The following is a 21,631-nucleotide window of genomic DNA, read 5'->3' on the forward strand; positions in this document are numbered from 1 at the left end:
TCTGTTCCCTCACCACGAAAATAGGGGAAGACAAGTTTTTGTCCAACCAAATGACGGCATAATACCGCCTGTAACTGTGGAGGAGCTGCGGGAAATATGTGGTAGGTTCGGTGACAACAAGGCCCCAGGTTTGGATGGCATCCCCAACCGAGCTTTGAAACTGGCAGTGAAGACTAGGCCCGAACTTTTCGCCAACACCTTCGAGGCGTGCCTAAAAGAAGGAATATTCCCTGCCCAGTGGAAAAAGCAAAAGTTGGTGTTGCTTCCGAAGCCTGGCAAGCAACCTGGAAACCCAGCGTCGTATCGTCCTATCTGCCTGTTGGATACAATGGGGAAGATGATGGAGAGAGTCATCTACAACAGACTCCTGCCCATCGTCGAAGCCAACAATGGTTTGTCGGAACGCCAGTTTGGTTTCCGACGCGCCCACTCTACGGTGGACGCAATTGGCATGGTGGTAAACCTGGCAAAAGGTGCACTGATTTCTGGCGGCTGCTGTGCCGTGGTGGCGTTGGATGTCAAAAACGCATTCAACTCGGCCAACTGGAATAGAATTAAAGGGGCGTTGGCTGACATAGGTGTCCCCGGATACTTAGCGAATTTGGTGGAAAACTACCTCTCAGAGAGGACTCTCTGATATGGGACGGATGAGGGCCCCAAAGAGTACATTGTCACAGCCGGGGTACCACAGGGATCGGTACTTGGTCCCCTGTTGTGGAATATCATGTATAATGGGGTCCTTGCTCTTCCCGTCCCAGAGGGGACTACGATTGTCGGCTTTGCTGATGACCTAGCTGTGGTTGTTGCAGCAAAACACCCAGAAGATGTGGAGGTTTACGCAACGGAAACAGTGAGAGCGGTAAAGTCCTGGCTAGAAAAGGCCGGGCTGACCTTGGCGGACGCGAAAACGGAAGCGGTCTTGATAACGAAACGCAGGAAAAAAAATACTGTAAAAGTGGAGGTCGGTGGACATACGGTCGTATCAAAGCCGGCTATCAAATACCTGGGGGTAATAATTGACACCAAATTGAGTTTTAGGGAGCACCTAGAGTATGCATGCCAAAAGGCAGCCAGTGCCACCACGGCACTTGCAAAAATGTTGCCAAATATTGGTGGGCCGAAACATTGCCGGAGGTTGGTGCTAGCCGGAGTGGTGCGCTCCATCCTGCTCTACTCGTCGCCTGTGTGGGCGGAGGCGCTTGCAAACTCTCAGAGACGGAAGCAGGTGAACTCGGTTTACCGGCGGATGGCTTTGAGGGTTTGCAGTGCTTTTAGAACCACATCAGATGAGGCAGTATTGGTGGTGGCAGGCATGATCCCGGTTGACATTCTGGCCAAAGAAATGAGTGTCCTGTACAATGCAAGACATATGGAGGGGCATGCACAGCGTAGAAATGCGGCAAGGTCAGAGTCGCTTGATCTCTGGCAACGCAGATGGGACGAGTCTGCGAAAGGTCGGTGGACGCACAGGCTCATTCCCAACATTAGGGTGTGGCTTGAGCGAAAACATGGGGATACCAACTACCACATTACCCAGTTCCTCACGGGACACGGTGGTTGCTACAGGCAGTATCTGCACCGCTTTGGGTTGGATGATTTTCCGAACTGTCCCAGATGCGATGGCATACCGGAGGATCCAGAGCATGTGATGTTTCACTGCCCACGATTTGCGATGGAGAGAAGGAGCTTAAACCAGGTGCTGGGCAGGAGCGGGACCCCGGAGAGCTTAGTTACTGAGATGCTGGAGTCCGAGGAGAAGTGGCTTGCGGTTAGCTCCGCAATCATCCAAATGCAGGAGGAGTTGCTTAAAGAACAAAGAAGGAGGAAAGCTGCAAATAGGAGAAGGATGAGTGCCTAAGAGCAAACCTACCCCGCGAAGTAATACCTCAATGGTGGTCCCGCGGGGCTGGGGCTGGAGAGACCGGGGGTGGTTTTTAGTGGGTGTGAATCCCACACGCGCCCGCTGTTGTTCCGCCGTTCGGGCGGCGGAGCTGCGGCGGACGTGTCTTTCTAAGATTTTCCACCTCCGTGTACGCACAAAAAAAAAAAAAAAATAACACACTAAAAGGTACACCAAAGATTGCAAATCAACATTATTTCTATTTCCTGGACTATGGATTATGATATATTTCTTCGGAATAAATCTCTAGCGTAAAAAGTGCGATAATGCCTACGGCGACTTAGTGAAGTGCAATTAAAACAATGTAAACGGCTAAACCGACAAAAACTTTTTGCAGGAATATTTACTCAATGTGATTTTCATCCATAAACATTATTGCTAAATAAATTGATTGTATCTTTTTCCGCACACTGAGTTTTATGAATTGTAAGCAAAGTTATGGAAATCTCTAAATTTTCGCAAGCACATTCTACTTGCAGTTCTTCCTGAAATCGTGGGAAGCATCTGTAATTTTATACCACAAATGTTTCTTACTTGAATTTACATCTTCTATTTCGCACACAAACATGTAATTGAAAATATGAAATTTTTAATGAGATTTATTTGATGGTATGAATAATTTAACTGAAACAGAAAAAACTATTTCCTACAAAAAATAACTATGAAAAAACTTCATTGTAGATAATTTAAAATTTTCAGCAGATAATTATAACATTTTTGGCCTGTGCGATTGTTTTATCTTGTCATTGAGATATCTGGATACCTTTATCAAATAGGATACCGGTCGACTCGCATTGAGCCAAATCAGGGTAAGAATCCCGAGCGAGTGCACTGACCACATTGCCACCTGTATCTTTACGGTCTAAGATATTCCAAGGCATAGATGCAAATCAGTGATTTTATATTTTAGAAGACTGAACTGAAAACAAGTCATTCGGTAATATGGTGGGTTCATCTGAATCAGATTCTTTCTCCGTTAATCCAGCGCAACATATTTATCTCCACAACCGTGAGGCGGCGTTTGTTATCTTTGATGGCCGACAAGTATTCAAAATCATACAGAACGAATAATTTTTGGACGTAAAGAAACAAAGTTGGTGGGAATATATTTCATGGAGTTTTACTCTTCAAAGACAAGGTTCTCATGACGTAGGAACAAAACTATAATTATATGGCATACATAGTATTTCGGTAAAAAAAAATGCAAGTCAGGTCTGGCATCAAGAAACTCTAAAGGGAGAAACGAGCGAGTCCGAAAGTGTACGAAGTATTTAGTCGAACGGTCTTATATTGTAGTAGTAATTTTCTGAAATCTATACAGATATAAGAGAGAAGACTCTTAACAACCATAATGACGAATCAAATTAGCGCTGACAATGTGCACCATCCATCCATTTATCTTTTCTGTATATACTAAGCAAAAATGAATTTTAATATGAACTAGAACAATTCAAATTTGAATGCAATTGGGCATCAAGGAATCGTTTTCTTTTTAATTCCATAGGTTCATAGAAAATACCAATCCTGGTCTGGAAATATTAACTAAAATAATGGATTACATATCATATACTGATATGCCTTGAAAGCAGAAAATGCGAAAAAAAGATCCCGTCCTTTCCTCTTGTGCTTTCAAGCAGGACGTCTGAATAAGCTTTTCTGAGGGTGGGCCGTAGTTTCAGCAGTCAGCAGAAACCTTGGCCACAAGACCACGATTGCGAAGCTGACACCTCAATCATTTCGCCATCATACCATCTCCGCTAGGCTTATTCTCTCTTCCTTCCAAAGGAGTTAAAAAAAAGCTTTGTAGTATATGACGTCATATGTTTTTCAGTTTTCCTCATTAAATTCCATTGAACTTGCACTTTTCAATTATCATCATCATCATCAACGGCACAACAACCGGTATTCGGTCTAGGCCTGCCTTAGTAAAGAACTCCTCTTTTCTACCATAGATATTGCCCGTATAGACTTTCGGGGCTGGATTATCGTCACCCATACGGATTAGGTGGCGGACCCACCGCAACCTGTTGAACCGAATTTTATCTACAATCAGACGACCATGGTATCGCTCATAGATTTCACCGTTATAGAGACTGCGGAATCGTCCATCCTCATATAGGGGACAGACTTCTTGGGACAGACTTCGAGGGTCCTCTCTGCAGACTTTGCAGTCTCCTCTATAGGGGAGCGTGAACGTTAATGAGCCTTATATTTCTAAATTTGTCTCGCATTCGCAGAATAGCCTTCCGCTTATGTTTTTAAAGCCGATAACAGCAGGTTTCAGTTTTTTGGGTGACTAGGCCACCCACTCCGAGCACATGGTTCAACGGATGCCGCTATAATATATGGTGTATTGGCTCTTCTCCTTGTTCAATGCAACTCCTTCAATGCTGTTACATCAGCTTTATATTCGGACAGGATATCATCATGTTTCATTCGATTCCCGGCGGCTTGAAGACCCAAAACCGACAACCCAACCGCATCCCATCCACGTTCTGGCCGCCTGCGGGCGGATCAGATGTAACTGACAGACACAACTGAACGTGAATGGCGACCCTTAAAATCACGAACTTTTTCAGCCTTTTCCTTCTCTTTTAGCCTTTGTCCCATTTAGTAACGGAGTCAGCTCGTCTAGATCGTATTCACTATTTTTCTCGGTTAAAAGCTTATTCTGTGTGAAATCGAAAAATTCGCAAATTACCATCTAAAAAGCTGTTGTTGTTTCGGTCACCTTATTGGTCATTTAATCACTAATTGTTGCTATAACATAGACCATCAACTGGAGCGTGATAATAAGGGTTTGATAGAAATCCTACTATCATTAATTAATTATAATAGGTCAACGTTCTTCGCTTAAACAATAAACGCACTGTAACCAGGACACAGAATTCCAATATCACGCGAAAGTGAATGGTGTGACATAATGTATAATATATTACGAGCTACATACATATAATACACACTTTTAATACGTGAAATGCTGAGCTGCCGCTGTTCGAATTGTATATTAAATTCGTCATGCTGCGAATTATATTTAATGAAAATCGCTGCAGTTCGGGTCTTAACTAGTCATGGAATGTCAAGGACTTAAAGAAGACATGAGAGTTCACTTCATTAAATCTTAATAATTTTACCTATAGCGAATGATGCGACGTCATATGGGCAAAATAGTTAAGAATAGCCAACAAAACAGAGGAAATATCTTTTCTATTTTCCAAAAATCATCATATGTGTATTTCCCTCCTCTGATATGGCCTATTATTTTTTATTTTTTGGTAATATTTTATGATAATGGTTATGTGGATTTGGTTATGATTGTTGTTTGCGCGGTAATGATATTTACTGAAGAGCTGCTTTTAGTACGCCTCTGTGAGGGGATGATAACGTTGAAATCGAGAATATTTCTACTCTAACCTAGATGGAGTATTTTAGCACGATAGGATTGGAAAGAAATGCAAAGCATGGTAGGATGTTATCCAGCATATGGCGAATGATATGGTGCTTTTTATTATTACAGGACCTGAAATTTAACTGGCATAACTTACCCTTGCAAACTTTTGAAAATTACACTCAAAAAAATGTGTTTCCAACCGATTTATCAATACACCAGATGAATGTACTTTTTCGAGGTGAAAAACATATTCTCTTTCTTTTAAGGCGAGAGGCGTATCGTAAATTATTCATAGTTTCCGCTAGCTTATTTATGGAAAGATTGTGGTAGAAAAAGCTAGGAAATGGTTGGATTCGTGTGCTGTTATAATTACCAAGAAATTGGTCATTCTTCTCGTGCGTTATCTACGGAGATCCCCCACTGCGGCCCACTGATTGGATAAAAGGTTCGCAACCTCATGGACATTGCTATTACTAAGAACATCAAACGAGCCAAAGAGGCGATATCCTTATATTTGACTTATCCATGAATGTTTAGAATGTAAATCACACCCATCATAGATCCAACATTCTGAAAGACACACCAATGAAAAGACAAACTTCTTGAAATACCAAAAAATCCCAAGATCACCCATCACCGCTTCAATATCTTTTGTTTAGGAATTGAGACAGCCCTGGACCAATTGGGAAGAAACGAACCCCCGTATTTTCGCGTCGCACTCAAATTCGTAAAGAAAAATAGATGACCTGCAGTTTTGCATGCAACGTATTTAGCACTATCCTGAGTAAAATAAAAATAAAATACTGAAATCAGATAAGAAGATATATAAGGTATAATTGGAGTTACTGCATTACGCCAATCCTACCACTCTTTCGGTAACAACAGCAGGACGGTCACTGTTCTCACAAAAATAATCATGCCATTTAGAAAGCCTCAAAATAATACCACAGAGGGTTTTGACACAAGACAGTATCAGGCGTTGCCATCTCTGAGGATTTCCGTAACCCCATGTGGATCAAACAGTAGACGTTGACCGGTGCCACCCTCATGGCATGGTTTTTAAAAAACCCTTGAAGCGACCAAACCTGGTAAGCGGTTCATAGACCGAGATACTTTGAAATGACGACGTCGAAATGAAAGTCCGTGAGAAGAACTAGAATAAGTTTCGCGATGATAATACATCGACCAACTGGCTACTTGTAAATGGCTACTGGCAACTGGCTACTTGTAAATGCCAATCGAATAAATTGGACACTCGGGGCGGCGAGAGAGATTTGTATCGACTTGCCAAAAGCCGATACCAGCCTTTACAGGATACCGACAATTTCGGTTGTGTTAGTGAGAAAAATGATATGTTGCTTACCAAGCTGCGACGAGCAGATGACGCAAATTCTTCGAACAGATTTCAACAGAAGAATTTATTCTTTCTCCACTTCCGCAAGCACTGTCAACATTTATAGCAACCCCCACCTGTCACTGCTACAGAAGTCGAGGAAGCAATCAAACGAATGAAATGGGAGAAAGCAACTGGACCTGATGACATTGCAACTAACATATGTAAAATGCAAAGCTAGAACCCAATACTCTGACTCAGCAAATTTCTCAATCTCGTTATTGACGTAGAACACTATCTGACTGGTAAGAAAGCAAGACCGGTCCAATATGCAGAAAAAAAAAAATCGGAAAAATGTTTAAATTACGGTCTCATTCGGTTGTTGACAGCAAAATTCGCGATATAGTTCAAATTACCGTGAATCAAGCCGGGTTTGTCAAGAACTACGAAACTATTGACGCAATAGGCGCTGTGCGATTATTTATTTTCATTGCATTTTTTGGATTTATAGAATGGGTTTGACCGTGCGCCACACAAACTCGTCTGGTGGTGGTGCCAGAGGAACCCATGAGTTGAATTGCTCTACTGCGACCCGAAAAGTTAAGTTCGAAGTGCGGCAAGAACTGTTTCGATAATGACAACGACCTGACGAGAACTGAATCATTTAAATATCTCCAATAAATGCTACCAGCGAATGATGAACTGCGCTATGAAATCGACCAATTAACCGAATCCAAGATTTACCATAGTGTTTTCCGACCTGTCGTTCTCTATGGTTCTGCTTCCCCCATAGAAGCGATTTCGAATAACGAAAACTTCCACTAAACACCTAGACATCAAAAACGGCGAAATAGAATAATTGGTATTCAATTTCAATAAAAGGAAGTACAGTAATATAAAACCTACAGAAGTTTCTGGGCATGATAGTATCACCTGACAAATGATAAAACAACTTCCTGCTACAGCTGTAAAATATTAGAATACTATCTGATGGTATTTTCACATCCGACTACTTCCCACATTTGTGGAAACTTATGACCTGGATGGACAAAGGACACGGAGGTTCAAATACGTGCATGTATTCTTTACCTTTAACGAACAAACAGTTTTGTCCATAAGGAATAATAAGACGACAATCGACAGGAAAAAGTATTTATAATGGAGGAATCATATGGAAAAATATAACTGGGGGCGGAAAAAACCAAATGTAGTTCGATTTCAAATTCAACGAGGTGATTCTTCAAAGTGGGCAATCAAAAAATCTTGCAAGAACAATTAGGTCCTATTCGCTATCTCACGCGAATACAGATCGTCACTTGAGCAGCTACTTACGGTCAAACTGGTGCTAAAAAATACTGGCAACATCGACTTCCATGAAATATTCGTTGACTTCAAGCAGGCATAAGGAATGCTTACGTTAGGAATTCTAACAGAACTGGTAAGCCTTACCAGAATGACAGCATCCCACTCAGGAGCGCAGGTCAGAGTTAATGATAGCTAGACACATCCGTTTGAGACAAACATTGGATTAAGGCCACGAGATGGGCTTGCACCTCCACTGTTCAATATGGCACTAGAGCAGTTTATATGAAAGTTACCTGAGAACATAAAAGGCACGCTGCTCTATAAGTCCTGTCAAACTCTCGCACATGCGGACAATATAAACATCATGGTGCGATTTTTCACATCAGCAAAGGAGATCTTTATAAACCTCCACAAAACAGCAAAACGAAATTTTTCTACAAATTAATGAAAACAAGATAAAAATGATGACGCTAGTGAGGAAAATAATGCCCATGAAACAAAATGATAGGTACGAGTTCTACTCTGAGTATACATATACAAAATGATAATAAGACTTGTGCTTTGCTGTGGATGTGAAACTTGGACCCTATCACAAGCGTCCAAAAAATTGCTCAACATCTTCGAAAGAGGGATTCTGAAAAGAATAATGGGAGCTAACAGAGAGGGCGATCAATGACGAAACAGATACTACCCTCGTGGTTGGCATCAAATATTTGACGATCCTGAAGTCTGCAAATTAAGCAAACTTAGGAAATTGTAATTGGCTGCTCATATATATTTGATAGATATTTGAAGGGAGAACAGGCCGATAAAAAACCCCAAAAAGGATGGGTAAATTCTTTTGACAAAGACGGATTTCGGATTTCAGAATTGGAAGGCGCGATCAATGGTTCGAAATGGTTAGAGGAAGAACATCCTGAAGACCAAGGCCCAAAATGGGCTGTAGAGTCTCGAAGAAGACGACAAACCAAATAGTTTCACCAGTAATTAACAATAACAAGACAATCCACAGGAAAAAGACGTAAACTATCTAAGAATACACCTTGATAGCCGAATCAATTGGAAGAATATATCTCGGAGCGAAAAAAGCTTCTGCCATTGATTGACGTTTATAATTTCTCCTATCTAGGGTCGAAAATCACAACCGATAACAATTACGATGAGGAAATCCGCCCACGGTTGTTGTCAGCCAACAGAGCCTATTTCAGCTTACAAAAACTGTTCTGCTCGAAACGTCTCAACATAGGGTCAAAGCTCTTACGGTACAAGACAATGATCTTCACAGTCCTCATGTATTCCTCGGAGACTTAGGTTCTTAGCAAGAAGAATTTCGAATTCTTGGCCGCGTTTGAGAGAAGAATTCTCCGAAGAATTTTTGGCCCCCTACATAAGGATGGACGATTCCGTAGCCTATATAACGACGAAATCTATGAGCGATACCATGGCCATGATAAAATCCGGCTCAATAGGTTACGGTGAGCGGGTTACTTAATCCGTATGGATGAGGATGATCCAGCCCGGAAAGTCTATAAGGGCAATATCTATGGTAGAAAAAGAAGACGAGGCAGACCCTGCCTAAGATGGAGCGATGGCGTAGGTCAGGACACCAGACAGCTTTTAGGGATATCGAATTGGTGGACCTCGGCCCAAAACCGGGCTGTCTGGAGTTACCTATTAAGGCAGGCCTAGACCGGATACCGATTGTTGCGCCATTGATGATGATACGATTTCAGCTTCAACGTAGTGCTCCTTGAAAGGGTGCAATTTAAAATATATCGAAAAAATCACCCTGAAACTGTGGTACATAAAAAAAGCTGAAATTACAGAACGTTAAGCCGATCGTTGGACCTCGGCTTCAAAATTATTGTTAGTTTTAAGATTTGAATACTGATTTTTTGTGAAATATTGCTTGGCATCGTTATTTTTTATTAGCAAGATATATTAAAGCAATCTTTTCTTGAAAAAAGATCTATAGACTGTTGGCAGATATTGAGGAACTACAAAGCGAGTAGTCTAATTCTTCCAAACAAGTACTAGTCGCAAGGCCAAAACACCTAAAAGTAGGAAACCATTTCTATCGGTTATAGAACTAATCGGCACACTATAGTTAAGAGTTATACGATAACCATCAATGTGCCGCAATATGTAGTTATTTAGAGCGCACTGCAATTTTTTTTGATACTACTACATTCTAAACTTTGATTACAATTCATCGGTTTTTCTTCTAATAATAAGTTTTGTTCAAGTTCATCTATATTTAACTGAATTTGAAAATCGAACTCGTATTAAAATAAAGCTTCTGTAAAAAAGTGAAATTCGAGGCAGGCCATCAGTACGTTGGTAATAGAGTATTCTGAAGTTGAGAAAGCATCCTCTTATCACAGTTGCAAATATCGAACTCCGAATAACACAATTTTGGAAAAAAATTCAAACGGAAACTATTCCTACAATTCTGCAGAATTCCGAGTTATCAGAAAGTAGGAGATAGAACAAAATTCTAATCAACTTCATTATAACAGATTTTAGATTTCGAAACCGATATCAATCTTCCTTAAAAAATTATTTCTGATATGGGGGGTATTCTCATTCCGGCGGCATTCTGTGTATGATTGGTAAGCTATCAATATTATCAATTCATTCTGCATTCGAAACGAATGAACTACCGAAGAACATTTTCTGACAAGAACTGATACTTTTTATTTTAACGTGGAAAAGATAACTTAAAAGATTAAGGAAACTTACATAATTGTTTTAAATAAAAACGATAAAAAATCATGTCCTTCTTCTGCTATTTCAGTTATAAAAGAAAAAAGATACTGCGTATATGCTGAAATAAAAAGAATCTTGAATGTCCTTTCTAGAACATTTCCCCACCCCATTAACCTTGATCTTTGTCCTGAACTTGTGTGTATTTTTTAGCAAAACTTCTTGCGACTGATTGCATATATTGATTATTTGGACTGTGAGACCTGATTCCTTCGAGTGGTGAACGTACGATTCAAATTGGCTTAACTGTGTCTTTTGCTCCTTTCTTAACTTAGCTTCACCCTCGCTCTTTCTGACCACTCAGTCTTCAAAGACCAAATGCAATATCCACTCTTTGTCGGGTAAGTAGAACCTTTGGTGACTCGATTCTTTGACTTATTCATAAATAACTTTTAATACTCACGAAAATGATTTCAATTACAAATTCAACTAAAACTTGCCAACTTCAATGCACTTCCTTAACCCATTAATTGATAGAAGAAAATCATAATTAATTCAAAAATCACTGAACCAGTGGAAAACCTCATTTCCATTCTTTTCTCACAATCACAGGAAACAAAGAAAAGCCAAAACGATACTGACCATGACCACAACACTGTCTATGGAACTCGCAGCAACAGAAAGGTTACAACTGCTCAGGTGAATTACCGCCAACGACTACCGAATGTAGATTTTGGCCTAAGCGTGTGAACCGCCAGCCAAGTTTTCCGCCTGGATTTTCCCTACCTGAAAGGTAATCTAAAGCAGAGCTTTCAAGCTTGTCGCAGGTCTTCATCTCGTCGAACGCTACCGTCCGTAAGCCTGATGAGCCCACCTGAAGAGCGGGCGCTGCTCCACTCATGCCGTGACTACCCTCCTTGGTGTGCTACCGTGGACCAGATGTGTGCAATGATCCACATCGAGTTGAGATGCAAATCTCGGAGGTCAATTTTCCGCCGACAATGGCCCAGCACTGCTAACTTTCGGCGAAGGTCAACAGCCATTGAGTTTGTTTATGTTATGTATAAATCGCTGGAGTCTTGGGCGTATTTTGCTCTAGATACAGCGGGGACGGAATCATTCTGGTGGCCTTGAACGCTGCTGAAGGTGGATTGCTTTCGTCTTCCGCTTATACGATTTTACGAATTGCTGCAGGTAAAACTAATCACAGGTGGTTCAGTGAAACTGGTCCCCGCACCGAAGCACTTGAGGCGCTGCAGGGGACACGAGAGCTGTTGGGTGAAATGGTGTAATTAGCTCGCGTAGTCGGATAAGTTGCCACACTAAGCATTGACTTACAAATAATTATCTTTTCGGGGAGGTTTTTTATCGGGGATACATTGCTTAAGCTGTTGTGATTACATAGAATTTGGAGTGGTTGGAAGGGATGTGGAATCTTTCCTTGGGTAAAAGTCACCTCATATATGCATCTGTGTCAAGTGCAACTGAAAGTTAACACAAAAGAACCTTTAGATCACGCCATCTAAAAAAAGATGCGCTATGTATCTATTATATGCACTCACGTATAAAAAATATATAAGATATGTAAATGGAAAACATGATATGATAAGCAAAATTAAATGTTTTGGCTAAAATTAAATCATGTTACTTCAATGCCGATGGGCTTGAGGTTTTTGGAATATAAATAACTTTTGGGGGCTTTTCAGGAAAGACAAAAGTTAATTCAATAAATATGCAATTTGAAAAGCTAGTTGGTCCTGATACACGCACTGATTAATTAACAAAGAACGCTATTATTATCATCAAGGTAAGAACTACCGGACAATCTGATTTTTAATTACTGCAAGAATGGTCCAAACAGAAACAAGTGGAAACCAGCAGTTTAGCGTTTCAGGTCTAGAAGGTTTTTTGTTATGTTTGAATATTTGGATGCTCAATGGTTCGACTTGTTCTGCACTGTATTAAGAGTGTCAGACATTTCATTTTATTTATTTATTTATTCATTTATTCATTTATTTATTTAACGTGTAGTAAACAGGGCAATGATGGTCAAAAAGTAGTAAAGGTCCCAGGGCGAAATGTGGATTGGTACCGACGATCGAGCTTAAAACCTAAGAAATGCCTGCTTAACCAACACCAACAGCTCTACAACCAAACCCTATCTCCACCTCCACGTGGTGATCGCTACGAGTTCTTTCTTAATGAAAAACGACAAAGGAATAACGATTTGCGCATTTTGTCATGGAACGTGCACTCTCTGTTCAGAGATGAATTTACCAAGCAGCTAGCCGATATCATGTCCCAACATGGGGCTGATGTAACAGCGCTGCAGGAGATGCGCTGGACAGGGACCGGTTTCCTGGAGAAGAGCGGCATCCAGTAAACCATACGCTCGGAGTGGGTTTCTTAGTTATCCAAAAACTGAAACCTGCTGTTATCGACTTTATAAATATAAGGGAAAGGCTATGCAATGTGCGTTTGCGAGGCAAATTTAAAAATATAAGCCTCATTCACGTTCACGTTCCCTTACAGAGGAGACTGCAGTTGAGCGGACCCTCGAAGCCTGTCCCAAGTATGATATCAAAATCATACTTGGAGATTTTAACAGTCAAGTAAGGACAAAGCCCGTATTCAGGCGATATGTGGGCTTCCATAGCTTACATAAGGATACCAATGATAATGGACTGATCATTCAGTTAGCAGTATCACACGGTTGTTGGTGGTACCTGGTTTTTTACCTAGCACGGAAAGCGGTCCAAAAACAAACGTGGGCCTCTCCAGACGGGAGCACTTTCAACCAAATTGACCACGTGCTGATTGAACGCCGCCACGTCTCAGCCTTGATGAATGTCAGAACATATAGGCGAGCCAATATAAACTCGGATAACTATCTCGTTGACATAGTGCTCCGAGCTCGAATTACAACACCAGCTGCAATGGCCTCTGACAATCAGATGAAGCTATTCACAGAACAGTCCCTCATAATACGTATAAGGGGGAAATGGATGCGGCAATAACCGCAGTTAACAAATGTCTTGGAAATGGAACATCAACGAATGATCTTCATAACCACCTGGAGAGCGTTATCATTGATACGTCCACAAACATACTTGGCCCCAGCCGTAAGAAAAGTCGGAACGGCTGATTCAACGATGAATGTAAGCTAGCAATGGCATGAAAGAAGGCTGCATGCCGAGTAATGTTGCATTCTCAAACAACGCGGGCACACGCAAAGACCTATCACGAAAAAAGAAGCCTGAGAGAACCAACAAGTCTGTAAACTCGAGAAGTACAGGGGGCAACTGTACCAACAAGTTAGCAGTATGAAGCCTTATACACCTCCATACTCACCTTGCCGAGACAAAGTGGGAATCTGATTTCCGACAGAATGGGCATATTGGAGCAATGGATTGAGTATTTTGATGAACTGTTCCACAACCAAAATATCGGCGAGTTGGAGATCCCGTCAACTGAAGATGACAGACAAATGCTGCCAAAGAGTCCGTGCAATCTACCGGCTTAAAAACCATAAGTCGCCAGATCCGATCGAATTACAGCCGAATTGGCAACGAGGCATTATCTGTCCCATACATAAAAACGGGGATATCACGTAGCGCAGCAATTATAGAAGTATCACGTTGGTGAGTACCATCTATCAGATATTCTCCATTATTTTGTGTCAGGATAGCTGAGTGGTTAGAGCGCAAGGCTGTCATACGGAAGGTCGCGATTCAAATTTCAATGATGGCAGTGGAATTTGTATCGTGATTTGACGTCGGATACCATTAGACTCAGCTGGGAATGAGTACTTGAGTTAAATCAGGGTAATAATCTCGAGCGAGTGCAATGCTGACCACGTTGCCTCCTACAGGGTACTCCTGTAGTGTACCGTTACGATCTTGAGTGATGCTCTAACACACTTCAAGGCCCTAATCCAATTGGATTGTTGCGCCAACGATTATTATTATTATTATTATCTTACTTGGCCGGATAGCCCCATACGCACAGCACATCATCAGCCCATACCAAAGAGGCTTCACCCTAGGCAAATCAGCAACAGATCAGAATTTCTCTCTGCGGCAAACGATGCAAAAACTGTTGGAATATGGATATCAGTTGCATCATCTTTTCATCAACTTTAAGGCCTATGACAACATAGCCAGAGTAAAACTGTACACGGCCATGCGGGAATTCGGTATCCCGACGAAATTGATAAGACTGACTAGGCTGACCTTGACCAATGTGCGAGGCCAGATAAAAGCAACAGGATCACTCTCGAGACCTTTCAATATCAACAACGAACTACGAAAATGGAATGTCATATCATGCGTCCTCTTCAACCTCGCCCTGGAGAAAGTGATTCGCGATGCCGATGTAAATGCGAGAGGCACCATCCTCTTCAAGTTCACCCAACTACTGGCCTTCGCTGACGATATTGACATTATGGGAAGAACAACCCGAGATGTACAGTCTGCCTTCATCCAGATGGAGCAGGCGGCGTGAGATCTCGGGCTGCACATTAATGAAGGCAAGACGAAGTATATGGTGGTAATGTCAGCACCGAAAACCAAACAACAAACAACTTCGAATCGCACTGATAAAACGAAATCAATAAAAATAGGAGAATACAACTTTGAGACCGTTGAAAATTTCTCCTATCTAGGGTCGAAAATCACAATCGATAACAGCTATGACGATGAAATCCGCGCACGGTTGTTAGCAGCCAACAGAGCCTATTTCAGTTTCCAAAAACTCTTCCGCTCGAAACGTCTCACCATAGGGTCAAAGCTCTTATTGTACAAGACAATGATCTTGCCAGTTTTCATGTAATTCTCGGAGACGTGGGTTCTTAGCAAGCAAAATTACGAACTCTTGGGCGCGTTCGAGAGAAGAGTCCTCCGAAGAATTTTTTGCCCCCTACATGAGGATAGACGATTTCGTAGCCTACATAACGACGAAATCTATGAGCGATACCACGACCGTCTGGTTGGGGATAAAATCCGGCTCAACAGGTTGCGGTGGGCGGGTCACTTAATCCGTATGGATGAGGATAATCCAACCCAGAAAGCCTATAACGGCAATATCTATGGTAGAAAAAGAAGACAAGGCAGACCCTGCCTAAAATGAAGCGATGGCGTAGGTCAGAACGCCAGACAGCTTTTAGGGGTTTCGAATTGGTGGACCTCTGCACAAAACCGGGGTGCCTGGAGTGAAAAGTGGAAAGGCACGTTGCGTGTATTATAAAGGGTAACACGTCAGGTGAAGTCGTTAGAAGCGCAGTTCATATATCCAGAATTTTATTTCTAATCTAATATAAGTTACATATGGATATGCCGTATAATTTACGGCGCAAAGCGTTGCGGGCGCGCTTCTGGAGGAGCTGGAAAATAATGATTTTGGCGGAGCATCAAGCGATGAAGATGATGATTTTGTCAAAGAGTTTTCAGAAGAGAAAACTGAGGGACCATCAAGTGACGAATTTTTAGATAGTGGAGACACTCAACAATCGGCGCAGAAAGGAAAAAGACCATCACAGCTTGCGCGGGAACAACTTCGTCGACACAGCAAGCGACTTCGTCGACTTTGAGAGGCAATCATGGTTTGGTGTGGAGAATTAAACCGCCCGAGCAAATGTCAGGTAAGGACATATATAAGATACATTTGCGAACCGGTCTATAACATTTGTATACTTTCAAATGTATATAGATATGTATTTAGTAGTACATTTTATTTTACCACTTGTATTTACAATTACTTTGATTAAAACATTTTATTTTACTATTAACATAGTATGCTGGTCCCAAGCCCAGGTAAAGGAGGAGGGTTTGAGGCAACGTACTCTGTACTATCCTCAGTAAAACAAAATAAAATGCCGAGATCAGGGAAAGAGATAAATAGAGTATAGTTGGAGTTATTCTACTATGCTAAATCCTACCTGATCTCTCTTGGTGACAGGCCCCGCGACAGGCCGACCAAGAAAATGCATAGAATGTCGTTACAAACATGATGATCAGATTAAGTCACAGGCCTCGGAGAAATGCTAGGGCGTCCACCTCAGTCGACGTGGCAGGACGGGCCCCGGTCCTGTCGAGAAATGGGCAAGGGTTCTTGACGCATGGACGGTATCAGGACGTAAGCAAGTTAGTCCGCACACAACGAACAAAACAAATACGTGTCTGCACGCTAAATGTTGGTACCCTAACTGGAAAGACGGAGGAACTCGCAAGAGCCCTTCGGAAAAGGTGCATTGACATCTGCGCTCTGCAAGAAACCCGATGGTCTGGTTCCAAAAGCTGCGACATAGAACGCGAACGCGGTAAAAATGGCTACAAACTTCTCTATTTTGGTAACCCACACACTCAATATGGTGTTGGCATTGCTATCTCAGAGGGTTTCTGTGATGCCATTAAAGAAGTCGAACGATTTGATGATCGGCTGATGAAGCTCACCATTATATCAGCTAATCGCACTATTCACTTCTTCACCGCGTATGCACCACAGACAGGCCGACCCGATGCCGAGAAAGATGCCTTCTGGCAACTTCTCGATGAAAAGACTCGTCACGTGCCTGCTGACGATTACATAATCATTGTCGGCGACCTTAATGGTCATGTGGGTGAAAAGGCAGACGGTAACAGGTGCCATGGGGGGGGGTTCGGAGCGCGCAATAAAGGTGGCGAGCGTATAATCGATTTTGCGGATACACATGACCTTGTACTTATGAATACATGGTTCATCAAACGATTGTCTCATCTTCCCACATTTTATAGTGGGAACAATAAAACGCAAATCGACTATATTCTCATAAGACGCCAACATTTTACCACTGTCACTGATTGCAAAGTCGTTCCCTATGAGACCATCGCACCTCAACATCGGCCGTTGATTGCTGTCCTGCAAATTAAGCCACCAATAAAACGGCGTGAGGAACGCACTGGCCCGCCGCGCATTAAATGGTGGCGATTTGGTGAGAAGAAAGAAGAAACGGTCTCACTCATACGATTGCCAACCATTACGAATGTGGAAGAATCATGGAACCAAATGAAAGACACGATCCACAAAGCGGCCTCTGCAATCCTAGGGGTCACCAAGCCGGGTAAGCGGTACATCAACCGAGATACTTGGTTTTGGAATGATGATGTTGAAATGAAGGTCCGTGAAAAGAAACGCCTCTACCACAAATTTCTCGACGATAAAACGCCTGCTTATTGGCAAATTTATAAGAATGCCAACCGGGAAGCAAAGAAAGCGGTCGCTGTCACCCGAGCGAACCATTTCAAAAATCTTTACGATAAACTGGACACTCGGGATGGCGAGAGAAATCTGTATCGACTTGCTAAAAGCCGTGATGAACGCACACAGGATATCGAACACTTCTGTTGTGTTAATGACAAGAACGGTACTTTACTTACCAACCGTCGAGCCGCAACGGATAGATGGCGAGAATACTTCGAGCAGATTTCAACTGAAGAATTTGCTCATCCTCCACTTCCACAATCATTGCCGACATTTGGAGCAGTTCCACCAATCAGCGCAACTGAAGTCGAGGAGGCAATAAAACAAATGAAATCGGGGAAAGCAACAGGACCTGACGACATCGCATCTGAGCTCTGGAGAGCGAAGAGCTGGGACCCAACACTGTGGCTCAGTGAATTCTTTAACCGGGTTATTCAGGAAGGAAGAACACCATCTGACTGGCAAGAAAGTACCACTGTTCCAATATGGGAAAAGAAAGGTAGCCCAACAGAATGTTCAAATTACCGTCCGATCCGGTTACTTTCCCATACCATGAAGATTTTTGAACGCATTCTTGACAACCGTATTCGCGAAATCGTTGAAATAACCGTGAATCAAGCCGGATTTGTCAAGAACTGCGGAACTACTGACGCAATACACGCTGCTCGGTTACTCATGGAGAAACACCGTAAGAAGCATCGCCCTCTTTACATTGCCTTTCTGGATCTAGAGAAAGCGTTTGACCGTGTACCACACGAACTCAGCTGGTATGCCTTACGACAACACTTCGTGCCAGAAGAACTCGTGCGGTGGGTTCAATTGCTCTACCACGATCCGAAAAGTAAAGTTCGAAGTTTGGCGGGTGTATCAAAACCTCTTCGTGTCTCTGTTGGAGTTCATCAAGGAAGTGCCCTCTCACCACTCCTCTTTGTCCTTGTATGGACAGGGTCACACGGGATATCCAACGTCCAGCGCCCTACACACTGCTTTATGCAGATGATGTTTTCCTAGCATCTGATAGCAAAAATGATCTCGAGCAACTTGTTCAAAAATGGAATGATCGCCTCATGCAACACGGTCTCAGATTGAATTTAAACAAAACTGAATTTTTGACGACCGATCCCCATGAAACAGGCACAATCACTGTCAGCGGTAGTGATCTGCTCAGAACTGAGCGATTTAAATACCTCGGGTCAACGCTATCAGCCAATGGAGAACTGCGTTATGAAATTGCTTCACGCATTAACGCGACCTGGATGAAGTGGCGTTCCACAACTGGTGTCCTTTGTGATCGACGTATCAACGAACGTCTCAAATCTAGAATTTACCGCTATGTCGTCTGTCCAGTCGCTATCTATGGTTCTGAGTGTTGGCCGACCATAAAAGACAATGAACGGCGTCTTGCGGTAATGGAGACGAAGATGCTTCGTTGGACTAGTGGCGTCACACGTTTAGATCACATTCGAAATGAGGATATCCGCGATCGTTATGGGGTTGCACCGATCGTGGAAAAGTTGCGAGAGAGGCATCTTCGATGGTATGGTCACGCAATTCATGCAAACGAGAATTCACTTGCAAAGATTGGTCTGAACATCGAAGTCGATGGTAAACGACCAAAAGGCAGACCTAAGCAACGGTGGATTGATACGCTGGATGGGGATTTGAAAGCCTCGAGATTGCACCCAGATCAGGCATTCGATAGAGCCAAATGGCGAAGCCGATCACAACGAGCCGACCCCGCTTGTACACGGGACAAAGGCTGAAGAAAAAGAAGAAGAATTAATATTTTAGATAAGATACGAATTACACATACGTATTTACAATTAATATTTTAGATAAAATACGAAATTAAAACGACCTGCCCGGTCGGTGGTTCGCAACTTAGTATCTTCAATTATTTCTTTTTCATATTCAATTATTTTATTTACAATTCAACATTAGCAAGGCCTATTACGTCACGGAGAACACCGATGGTGGCATTCGTCAGTCGAATCAACAACATTCGAAATAAATTTTAAATGTTGTTAATCCTGCTGCGCCACATGTATTTATATTTTTTTCTTACTCCGGCGTTCATTGTTTCAAATTCATGTATCTGGCCCAAAGAACGAACCTTAGTTGTGTAATAGACAAATAGAGTCATCAAACGATCTATAACCGCCTGTATCGAAGAGTTGTGGAACATGTTTATCGAGAGATGCAAAACCAATTCTAAAATTGACAATTTGAGATAATTGGTTCACTTCCATTTCATTAATTGAAAAAGCGCTGGGTGAGCCGTATAGTCTGAAAATACCAGGGACTATCAGGAAGAACAAGCGTAAGATCCCAATCGAAATAAAAATTGCAGGAGACGAGAAAAGTATCAAATACTATTTTCATGACGATAGATAAGATAGAACACAAACTATCTGGAAAAGCAAGCCAAAAGCGATTTGATGACAAGATCACGGAGCAGTACTCGAGGGTACTTCTGACGAGGTATTTGAAGAGAGTTATGGAGAGATGAAAGGAGTCAAAATCATAGGAGGAACGTAGTACAAAGCCCGGCAATTTTGCAGCACTATTGATGACTTCGATGCAGTGGGTGTCGAAGCGGAGCTTGTTGTCGAAAGTGACTCTGAGGTGTTGAGTGTAGTTCTGATTTGATAAGGAATATTCGTTAAAAGATTAGGGAAATGAAGTGGGTGGGGATTGATCAAATATCTGGTCAGGATGCAATCTCGAGGCCTTTAAATCTCCAATCAGGGTATCAAGACGCCGTTGTTTCGTCCAGCCTTTTTGTCGCTTACAATCGACTTCGATGTTCAGAACAATCTTGGCAAGTGAGTTCTCGTTGGTGCGAATTACGTAACCATACCATACGAAGACGCCTCTCTAGCAGTTTTTCCAACTAACAGTTAGTGCAACGCAACATCTTCGCCTCAGCTCCGGGCAGGTCATTGCCGCTGACAGTGGTTGTGCCAGTTTCATGGGGATCAGTCGTCAAAGATTTAGTTTTATTCAAATTCAATCTGAGACCGTGTTGCATGAGGCGATCATACCATTTTTGGACAAGTTGCTCGGGATCATTTTTGCTATTAGACGCTATTAAAACATCATCTGCATAAAGCAGGGTATAGGGCGCTGGACGTTGGATGCCCCGTGTGACAGTGTCCATAACAAGTACAAAGAGGAGTGGTGAGAGTGGCGCCAGAAAAGGGTGAAAAGCTATCAAAAACGACGCGGCAGGATCGCTTAGAAAGATAATAGCCATGTTATAAGTGACATGTAAATGCTAAGGGAGGTAAATTTGAACAAAAGAATCTGATGATTTATAGTGTCAAAGAATTTAGCAAAATCAGTGTAGATACTATGCATTTCTTGGCGTGAATTTAGACATTTAGCCAAAAAGTTTTTTAAGTAGAGCAACTTGGAGGCAGTGGATTTGCCTTCAACATAGTTATGTCAGTATTTTGATAAACTGCTCAACAACCAAAATATCGATAAGTTGGGGGTCCCACCAACTGAAGACGACGAACAAATGCTGCCACCATCAAGCATAGAAGAAACAGTCCGTGTAATTCATCGGCTTAAAAATTGGTTAAATATGGAGGCGACCAATTACACCAAGTGGTTCATCAACTGATGCTCAAAGTATGGGACAGTGAATCAATGCCTGTCGACTGGCAACGAGGCATTATCTGTCCCATACATAAAAAGGGGGATGTCATGCAGTGCAGCAATTATAGAGGTATCACGTTGCCGAGTACCATCTATA

At 42.2% G+C, this 21,631-nt stretch overlaps 1 protein-coding gene across 1 annotated transcript in view; it reads right to left on the reverse strand.

Annotated features, from left to right (window-relative positions):
• LOC119654587 (phospholipase A(2)-like) overlaps nucleotides 1-11,409 on the reverse strand; it is a 79,988-nt gene extending 68,579 nt beyond the window's left edge. The window contains exon 1 of the mRNA XM_038060046.1: nucleotides 11,278-11,409. Coding sequence (XP_037915974.1) covers nucleotides 11,278-11,280 — 3 coding nt within the window. The 5' untranslated portion in view covers nucleotides 11,281-11,409. The remainder of the gene's footprint in view (nucleotides 1-11,277) is intronic.
• Nucleotides 11,410-21,631: the final 10,222 nt, after the last annotated feature.

This window comes from Hermetia illucens, chromosome 4 (genome assembly GCF_905115235.1).
Source record: "Hermetia illucens chromosome 4, iHerIll2.2.curated.20191125, whole genome shotgun sequence".
NCBI lineage: Eukaryota > Metazoa > Arthropoda > Insecta > Diptera > Stratiomyidae > Hermetia > Hermetia illucens.